At 40.1% G+C, this 10,532-nt stretch overlaps 1 protein-coding gene across 2 annotated transcripts; it reads right to left on the bottom strand.

The window, feature by feature from the left end:
* Positions 1 to 3,392: 3,392 nt before the first annotated feature.
* Positions 3,393 to 7,590, bottom strand: LOC102261573 (olfactory receptor 51E2). Of its 2 annotated transcripts, none has more exons than XM_014533077.1 (2): positions 7,501 to 7,590; positions 3,393 to 4,609 (listed from the first exon to the last, which is right to left on the bottom strand). In XM_014533077.1, the coding sequence occupies exon 2, from the start codon at positions 4,567 to 4,569 to the stop codon at positions 3,607 to 3,609; it is 963 nt and encodes a 320-aa protein (XP_014388563.1). In that variant the 5' UTR covers positions 4,570 to 4,609; positions 7,501 to 7,590; the 3' UTR covers positions 3,393 to 3,606. The 2 variants fall into 2 exon arrangements, with proteins under 2 accessions (XP_014388563.1, XP_005885959.1); XM_005885897.1 differs by lacking the exon at positions 7,501 to 7,590 and adding an exon at positions 7,097 to 7,369.
* Positions 7,591 to 10,532: the final 2,942 nt, after the last annotated feature.

Raw genomic sequence — 10,532 nt, 5'->3', positions numbered from 1 at the left:
GGCATGAGTGAGGGGCTGGGCGGGGGGGAGCAATGGGGCGATAAGGACCATATGTAATACCTTAATCAATAAAGAAAAAAAACTTTAAATAATATATTTTCTTTAGTCCAATATATCCAAAATACTAGTACAATCAATCATTTCAACATGTTCTTGACATAACATTGATAAGGAAATAGTTTATATTATTTCTTTGGTAAGTATTGTAGTAAAACATATAACATAAAATTTATCATTTAACATTTACATTTATTTAAATTTTTTTAAAGTATACAACCCAGTGGGGTTAAGTATATTCACATTGTTGTGCAACCATCACCACTATCCATTTTACAACTTTTTCATCACCCAAACTGAAATTCTGTACCCATTAAATAGTAATTATTCATCCTCCCCTCCCTTCAGCCCCTGGTAACCTCTATTCAGCTTTCTGTCTCTATGGATTTGCCGATTTTCTATACCTTACATAAGTGGAGTCATACAATATTTGTCCTTTTGTGTCTAGCTTATTTCACTTAGCATAATGTTCTCAGAGTTCATCCATTTTGTAGCATGTATCAGAATTTTGTTCCTTTTTTATGGTTGAGCAATATTCCATTATATGTGTATACCATGTTTTGTTTATCTGTTCAGCTGTTGATGAACACTTGGGTTATTTCTACCTTTTGACTATTGTAAATAGTGCTGCTATGAATATTGGCATACAAGTCTTTAGATGACTTTTTAAAAATAAAAATCATAGGGCAGCGGGAAGGGTAGGAAAGACAGAAATAGAATATGAATATGTTGCACTGTGGTGGGACACAGTGAGGAATTTGGGAGCAAGAGATACACACTTTATTAAATTGTCTTTTTGACCATGCTCTTAGGCATATGGAAGTAGGCAGGAGGGTTTAACTGAGATATAGTAATGCACAGGAAGACAGAAACAGATGGAGGTTGTGGGGACCTCATTATTTGGAGTGAGGCCAAATACCTGAATCTCCATTTTCACAGAGCATGGGCATCTCTTTGTTTCTTTAAGGAAGTTACCTCTTTCTTCCATTCTCTCTCTTTCCCTCAGTCCTGATCTAGCTGCATTGATTGGCTGCATGACTTTACTGCTCTGAGCAGGAAATCCCAGTTGAATGCTCCCAGGATCCCTCCTCTTAAGCAAGAGCTCACAGGTTGAAATCTCCTCCATGGTTTCTCCACCCAAGTCCCCCACCCAAGGTTTGTTCAGTGAAGCTACTGAGGGAAAACATAGGCCCAAGGATTGCAGTCAGATTTCAGCTTTTCATCAGATCCTGAGAAAAGATGCATTAGCATCTTTACAGTCATACAAATGGTACCTATCAGGATTCCTGCACTGGTGGGAAAGAAGACCAGAAAACCTCTTGTATCTTCAAATCGGAGATTATAGGATTCTATAAATATAAAAGCAATAGGCATAACACTTAGCAAAATTTAAAATAGAATTTTATTATATCTTATAGCTAAGTTTAACACTTGAACTGTTTGACAGATACAAAATACACTAAAAAAAAGGGAGATACGATTGAGAAGGTACAAGAGGTAAATAGAAAAAAATATTAAGTTTAACACTTGAACTGTTTGACAGATACAAAATACACTAAAAAAAAAAAGGGAGATACGATTGAGAAGGTACAAGAGATAAATAGAAAAAAATAGTATTCTCCCTTAATCTGGAAAGAAGCAGGATGTAGAATATGAAGAGTAATCTAGATTTGTTGCCCACAACAAGGGCAGGGTTAACTCTCAAAACACATAGTCATTCATCTCATTAAGCACACAGCAGAGAGAAAACAGAGAATTTGCACAGGCTGAGGAAATAAATGGCAGATGTTAAACAGGAAGCAATATAACATGGGAATTAAGTAACTATATTTGATCATCAAATGTAATTTCAAATCTTGGCATAGCACACACAAACTGTGAGTTATCTTGTTAATGTAAGCCTCATTTCTCTCACTTATAATAGGGGACAAAAATATACTTACCTCATAAAGTTGTTGTGAAGATCAGATAAAACCCATAAAACACTCATTACAGTGCCTGGAACATTATAAGCACTCAAGATATGTTCATTGACATTATTATTTAAGGCTTAGATAAATTCTCAGGTAATGAATGGTAAGCAAACTATGAGGTCTGTGAAAAGCCCTGGTTTATATAAGTTAGCTGTTTTATTTCCCCATTTAAAAAGTTATACATGCCAGCTAAACAAGACCTCCATAATAAATAAATTTAGAAAATAAGACCAAAAATAAGTCACTAATAATTTGAGCATATTTCCTTCGAGGCAGTTTATTTTTCAAGTTAGTTTCAATCATGTGTCTATTGTTTTTCTTAAAATTATAGATTGTTTTGTTTTATAGCAGAGTCTTTAAAGGCCATATCATATTTCTTTAATATGGATTATTCCACATAATATTCCATTAAGTAAATGGACCATACTTGAGTTTACTCTTCCTTACTTTTACATATTATGGTAGGAGATTTCTAATATATGATTACTGTAAATAGTGGTGTAATTAATATCTGTTTTGAAAAACCCGTTTTCTGCCACTTATAGATATTTTGTTAGGATGCATTTTCAAAAGTGCGATTTCAGCATTAAAGTATACAACTTTTAAAAAGTTCTTGTTTCATACTACCAATTATATCATCAGCTGTATTGTTTAAGAATATACAGGGTGTCCCAAAAATGTATACACACTTTGAATGATTATAAAGTCAGTGTTTATTAACATACAGTTCATTTCCAAAATTTAAAAGAATCTGCAGAAATGAATAATTTTTTTTTTTGTCAATGCCTGTTTTCAAACTGATGATCATTCTGGTACTGCTAATAACACGAAGCAATGGAATCACAAACATCAAGAATCATTTCGTTCGGTATTCGTGTGCCCTCAGTTCATCGACTGTTGCTGGTTTCATACCATAAACTTTATATTTTGTCTAGTGGTACTTTAGGATAAAGTTTCTTTGTTCAAAGCCTAGTCTGGCTTCACCCATTATTTCAAAACATTTAAACCTGAAAAGGAGTAAAAATTAAGTGAGTTATCAGCTGTTAAAGTGTGTATACATTTTTTGGGACACTCTATATGTTTTAACATAATCTCCTTTTTTATTGTAAATTCTCATTAATAAAAATTGCTAATTTGATAGACAAAAATGCTACCTTGGATTACTAGTCAGATAGAGTAATTTGTCTCTTGTTTCAAAGCCAACTGTATTTTTGGCACTCTTCTTTATGTTTTTTTTTTTTTTTAAAATACTTATTGGAGCATTGGTGGATTTTCTACTTAAATTTTTTATATAGTAAATAACTGTATTTTTGGCACTCTTCTTTATGTTTTTTTTTTAAATACTTATTGGAGCATTGGTGGATTTTCTACTTAATTTTTTTATATAGTAAAGATATAAATAACATTTTGAGCTATGGAAGGGAATTACGATATCTCCCCAAATTTCACTCTGAGCTGAGACAGAATTTGGAGATCAAACCAGAGAAAAGCATTGATATGCTTATCGGCTAGCATTAGTAAGTCATTATCAAGCCATTAAGGATAAGGGAAAGTGGAGTGGGAAGGGTCACCTGCTTCACACAGCCCGAGGGTCCTTGTCACAGCTGATCTTGAACATAGCTAGGACTCGAGTTCTGATCTGTTTGGTTTTGGCAGCATAGATAATGGGATTGATCACAGGAGGCAGGAGTAGGTAGATATCACCCATGAGAACATGCACAATGGGATGAAGGCTGTTTCCAAAGCGATGTACCACTGAGAGGCCAATGAGAGGCACATAGAAGGCCAATACCACACTGATGTGTGACACACAGTTTCCAAAGGCCTTGGCCCGCTCTGACTTGGAAGGCAGTCGTAGAACTGTTCGTATAATCAGAAAATAGGACAAGGAGATGAACAAGACGTCCACTCCCATAATCAGGAGAATGGCAGTAAGACCATAGACCATATTGGGCAATGTGTCTGTTTGTGACAACTTCATCACATCCTGGTGTACACAATAGGAGTGCGAGAGCACATTGGACTGGCAGAAGGCCAGCCGTTTGATGAGCAGAGGCAGTGGGATAAAGAAGAGGGATCCACGGACCACGGCCACCACACAAATTTGGGCTGTTACTGTGTTGTTGAGCACTGCAGCATGGCGCAATGGGTGGCAGATGGCTATATAACGGTCAAAGGCCATGGCCAGAAGGATGGTGGACTCAATGGCCGAGAGAGCATGAATAAAGAACATCTGGGCAATGCAGGCATCAAAGGCAATCTCCCTGGAATCAAACCAAAAGAGGGCGAGGATCTTGGGCATGGTGGATGTGGACAAGGCCAGGTCAATGGCTGCCAGCATGCAGAGAAAGAGGTACATGGGAGCATGCAGGCTGCGCTCCGTCTTTACGATAAAGACCACGATGCAGTTTCCAAACACGGCCACAGCATACATTGAAAGCAGAGGGAAGCCGATCCAGAAATGGACTTCTTCTAGTCCGGGGAAACCAATAAGCACGAAGGTGGCATGTGTGAAGTTGCAGGAACTCATAGCTGGCATGGAGAAGGGGCACTGGAGAGGGTCAGGTCACACTGGCAGCCTGGTAGGAGATGGAGCACAATCAGAGAGGCCAGCCCTGGAAACCTGGGGACTGATGCACCTCAGTTCTCCTTCCTTTATTCTCTCCTCCCTCTTCCAAGCCTTTTCGGCTTTTTCATAAGCTATGAAGCCCCCTCCAAAGAGAAAAGTGACAGCTCAAATTCATGTACTGTCACTATTCTCAAGGTCCATTTATATTTTTAAAAGGGAACCCGGAAAGAACATGCTTATCCCAAAATGTATCCTTCTCAAGTTCCCTTAGACTCCTTCTCCCGGCCCATACCTTCATTATCTGGACTCTGGGTGGTCCTTTTCTCAGATAGGTGTTAAGAGATACCCTTTTGGGAACTCCTTCCAGATATGGCTGTGTCCTCCTCCCCTCCCCTCCCCTTCCTTCCTTCCCTTCTCTTTCCTTTCTTCCTTCCCCTTCCCCTTCCCTTTCCTCTTTTCCCTCCCCTTCCCTCCCCTTCCCTTCTCTTTCCTTTCCTTCCTTCCCTTCCCTTCCCTTTTCTTCCCTTCCCTTCCCTTCCCTTCCCTTCTCCATTCTCCCTTCCCTTCCCCTCCTCTCCCTTCTCCTCTCCTGTCTCCCTTCTTTCCTTCAATTTTTCATTCATTCCATAAACAATGACTTACATGACATACTATGTACAAGGTTATTTGTTAGATGCTGTTGATTCAGAGGTGAAAGACACCTTTTGCCCTTCAGATGCCCTACTTAGAGTGAAAAAGGGACAAGTAACCAAATTATTAGGGTTTGGGAATGTGCTAGCATAAGGTGTGCATTTAATGCATGGGAAGAGGAGAAGCATGATCATATTCCTGAAAAAGATGATCCTTCTGTTCAGTTTTGAAACATAAGTAGAAATCAAACAGAGAAGGGAATAAATGGTATATTGAGGATAGGGAGGGTTTTGTTTTGTTTTATTTTGCTTTGCAGTTTTTCAGGATTCCAAATACCCAGGTCTAAGGTCAGTGTGGGGAGAAAGAAACACAATAGTATTTTTTAAAAAAATTAAAAGGAAAAAAAATATGAAGCAAAAGGCCAAAAGTCAATCTATTAAGAAAAAAAAAAAAAAAAGAAAAGTCATCTGGGGGTCATTGAATGAAAGGCAGGAGCCCCTCCAATGACTTCTCTGGAGATAAAAGTGCTGGCAGGGTGTGGGGCCTCCGGCAGATCTTAGCTGTTTGGCATGTTCCCTGTGAAGGCTCTTCTCTCTCTCTCCTTGCTGATGGGATCCTACACACGTGAAAGCTGCCTACAAGGCCACTCTTATTGTCCCAAGAACTTGGTCCGAGTCCAGATATTCCTAGAGCTTTGTCTTACCTGGAACATTGGCCAACACGGCATTCATATTAGGGCAGACATTTCCTTTTTAGAAACCCAGTGCTGTTCTGCCGCAACCTCCTCAACCCTACACACATGTACTCTGACCTCATTAAATGTTTCCCTGCGAGGGTCCCTAGTGTCCTGGCTTTTAGAGATAATTGTATCTCAAGAGCCAAGGAAATCGCTTCAATAAGAACTTCTGAGTCTTGGGAATAAATTCTGCAGGAGTTTTCATCAATTGTGTTCAGGTTAACTGTTCATCTCGCCAAGATTCTTCTTCCCTCTTAACCTCAGTCCTTAACTGCAACTGGGAGATGCTCTTCCATTTGGCCTTAGTGGAGAGAGTTTGGAAACCAGCAGTCTTACATCAATATAATAAGATGAGAACTAAAAGATTTGACTTGTATTATCCCCATTGGAGACAAACTAGTAGTAACAAATCCAGGGATTAAAGATTATAAAATCCACACCTCTGACTGTTATTTGCTTTTCTCCATCCTCAGAACATGTACAAAGGCATAACAGCTACCCTCCTTGATAAGCACAGATCCCTACTTTGGACCCTAGTTGCTGTCAGAGAATAAAAAGTCCTTTTCAGAGGCAGATAATTGCATCCCTCAGTGACATCAAAGGAAGCTTATATCTTGCATCCATCAACCATCTACGTATCTGGCATAGGTAACTTGGGGAAAGGAGATTCATATATCCAAACAAATCAAGCTGATAAGTATGTGGTAATGCTAAAGTAACTTCCTTAGAGGGAGGCCATATCTCTGGACCTCTGTGTGCAAGAGAAATGGGGCCCAGGCGAAAAAAAAGGGTAGGAATGGAAGTAGCAAGAGGAGCATAGTAACATATTTCTTCCTTTTCAAGGCCTCCTACCCATCCCACTGCATGTAGCACTTTAGATAGATATAAGGGCCTCTGTTGGCCGCAGAGAGTCAGCTACTGTCCTGACCCATCACTCCGCAGGACATCGTTTCTGCTTTCCTGGTAGCAGTCTAAGACTTTGGGCCGTCATCTTGTTTCCCTAGTTAACTATCCCAGAAGACCTTATGTCTCCCTTCCAGGTTGCCTTGCCTTTTGCCTAAGGTGACCCCTGGCTAGACCCAATTTCTGATTATCTTTGGGTCCAAATGTGGCTGTTGCATTTATACTCACTTGCTAATGCTCTGAGACATTCCTTCTTGGCCCATGGAGGTGTAGGTGGCATGCAAGGGCTTTCCCTGCCCTGCTGTGAGGCAGTGTGTGGGGTCTTCAAGGTCCCTTAGGATGCAGGATTTGGGCTGCCTAACCCCAGATGAGGTTGCACTCACTTGAAAATGGTGCAGAGAAAACAGCTGGAGCTGGCTTGCCCTTTTAGGTACAGGCCTATTTATAATGCTGCCCAGGAGGCCCATGGGAACAGGCTGTGGGAGCATGGACTGGGGCTCCAGGGGCTTGGCAGACAGGGAAAATATCTTCATGTCCTTTTGTGTGGCACTCCCACAGGGTTCCCACTGTTTCTCTCTGGGGGGAGGGAAAATCACAAGGGCCCCTGCCTCTGGCATCACTCCCACACTTACAGATACAGGGCTCTCGCCAATCTGTCTCCACTCTTCCAGGTAACTCAGACTCCCTCAGTCACTGCTCTTCCTCATTACCCACTTTGCCAAACACAGCAGCCAATGTGCATTTACTAGTGACGTCCTTGGGCTCTAGGAGTTCATATTCTCTTTAAAAACCAAGGTAGGCCCCAAAATGTGCAGTCCCATCATTCAAAATAAGGGCATTCACTTCTTCAGCTTTTCTTTTCCCATCTTTTCTTTCCGTTGATGAAACAGACCTTGATGTATGGAAATCACTCTTTATTGCACCTGTGTTACAGATAAAGATTAGATGAGATAAAAGCTAGTTAATTAGTGATAATATCAGTTGGATAACCAGTTTTTCTGACTCTTTATTCATTCATATTCAACAAATATTTATCAAGCGCTTACAGTGTAAAAAGAAAAATAGACAGCCCCTCTAGAAACTCCCATCCTCATGGAGAGGGACAGACAATACATGGAACTACTATGAAAAACCAAAAAGCAGGTTCAATAGTTTAAGGAGGAAAATAAAGGGAATGTGGGAACAGATAATTATCAGGGGGCAGTTGACATTTTAAGTGAAGCTGCCAGGGAAGGGCTCACATAATGGAAACATTTGAGGAGAAGCCTGAAGGGAGTGAGGAATGTGTCTATGGAGATATTCGAGAAAGGCCATTTCAGGAAGAAGACAGGGAAACTACAAATAAAGTTCCTGAGAAGGGGGTGTATTTGATAATTTAGAACAACAAGGAAGTCAGTGTGCCTGTGTAGACAGACAAGGGGCAGAATAGTAGGGAGATGAAATCACAGAGGTGATGGAGAGTTGAGTCACATAAGCCCTTATAGGACATTTAACGGTTTTCACTTGGGCTCTGAGTTTGGTGGCTACAACAGTGGTCTTGTGTCTTCATTTATTTTTCTCCTTAAACTACTGGCTTTTGGGAAAGTCTCCAGTTCATTGTGAGCTTGTCCACCTTAGTCAGAACACAACATTTGCTCTGCAAACCACCCATTCCTGATGTGTCCATATTACCCACACCCTAGGGATGAAAGCTTATAAGTTTTCAAAATTATTAGGCAGTGGGGCTGTTCACACATTAGTGTGTGTGGGTGAGGTTGGGGAGACATCTGTAGAAGTAGTGTGAACATCTTGGCCGTCTGGATCTTGAGACTGAAGTTCCTTCTTCTCTTTCCTATTTGTAAGACTCTGAGTACTCCCAACCTTCTTCTCTAGTCTACGTCACTCTTTTTCTTTCTCCTCTTCCTCTCTCCATACCCCTTCTTATATGGTGTGTTCAAACAAACAAAGAAACAAACAAACACCCCGTATGTAATTCCACACCATCTGAACTTTTCCACCAATTTCCAACAGTGAATAAAATATTGTCCCTGGTCTTGAGAAGTGGGCACAGAAGTGGGCTGGTTGCAGTAGATTCTGAAGAGGGCAGTTGTGCACCACAAAAAAGCACAGGTACTGTAGGAGGACCTGGAAAGGACACCAAACAGACTTGAGCAGTCAGGAAAAACTCTCTGAAGGAAAGTCACTTTTAAGTCAGGAGAACGGAGAGAGTGAAGGTGACACAGGTGGAGGTAAGAGCTTATCGAAGGAATGAAGTGAGATAGAGCAATCAGGGTTAAGGAAATGTAAGTTGCTTATTGTGCCTGGAGTACCACATACCGGGGAAGTAATAAGGCTTGAGAGGAAAATAGAGCTAGGTTATCAGAGATTTTATTATTTTTACTATGTGGTAGGCCCTGTTTCAGGGTCTGGAAGACACCATAAATGAAGCAAAGGCCTTATACTCAGTGATCTTACCTTGTAATGGGGAACAAGAAAAGAAATAAACAGATATGTAGTATGTTGAGGAATGAAAGTGCTAGAAACTAAAAACAAGATGGGTAGAGAAGAGAGTGAATGCAGACAGGAATTGAGGGAGAGGTTGTTGTTATTTTTATGTCAAGAGCCCTGTAATAAGATGACACTTCAGCAGAAACCTGCATGAAGTGAGACAGTAAATCATGTGGGTACCTGGGGGAAGAATATTTCAGGTAGAGAGAACAGCAAGTTTGAAACATGTTTGGTGAGTTTAAGAAAATATTGGAGGCTAGTGTGGATGTAGGAGAGTGTATAAAGGGGGGAGTCGTTGGAGCAGTTGAGATGATGGAGAGGAGTCAGATATAACATATAATGACTGTGAATATTCCCTGGGTAAGAGAGGAGACCACTGGAACATGTTGAACAGAGGAAGTGACATGATTTGTCTTGTGTATTTGTCTTGTCTAGATTGTAAAGCAAAAGTGGATGAAGAAAGATCCATCAGGAGGCTATTATATTTCAGGTCCAAGATGACGATGGATTGGATCATGGTGGTAGTAGTAAAGGTGGTGGAAAGTAGTTGGATTCCAGATGTCAATACTTGAAATATCTGGATGAAAGAGTCATCAGCATTTTTTGATAAACTGGATGTGGAATGGAAGAGAGAGAAGTGCCATGACTCCAAGAGTTCTATCTCAGTAAATTCAAAGTCAGAGTTTCTGAGTTTTGGGAGACTGTGGCTGAGCATGTCTTTGTCTTGATGTGAGTACATAGTTTTAGACATGATAAGTCTAACATGATTATTACCAGTAGACATTCAAATTGAATACTGATACATAGGCAGTTGGATATGCATCTGGAGTGTACATATTAACTTGGGATTTGTCAGGATATAGTTGGTATTTAAAACCATAAAGCCAAATAAGATGACCAAAATTCAAATACAGCAAAGAAAAAACACACAGGTCTGAAAATAAAAACCTGGGATATTCCAGCATGAAAATATCAGGGAGATAAAGATTACAATCATTGAGACTAAAATACTATTGATGAACATGCTGAGAATTTTGACACCATTCTTATTATTAAATAGTAATATAATCACAAAGTGAGTCCTCTGTAGATATGAAAGACTACTGCTACTTCCTTGCTGGATTAGATGCCAGCTATAGGGCCCACCTTTACGAAATGATTCTAATGTGACATTGAA

This window comes from Myotis brandtii, unplaced genomic scaffold, assembly GCF_000412655.1.
Source record: "Myotis brandtii unplaced genomic scaffold, ASM41265v1 scaffold936, whole genome shotgun sequence".
Classification (NCBI taxonomy): Eukaryota; Metazoa; Chordata; class Mammalia; order Chiroptera; family Vespertilionidae; genus Myotis; species Myotis brandtii.
Note: the sequence above shows the minus strand (reverse complement) of the source record. Positions and strands in the feature narration are given on the sequence as shown.

Excerpts from the sequence above, each read along its gene's own strand:
- LOC102261573 (XM_014533077.1), bottom strand. The coding sequence starts at position 4,569 with ATGCCAGCTATGAGTTCCTGCAACTTCACACATGCCACCTTCGTGCTT.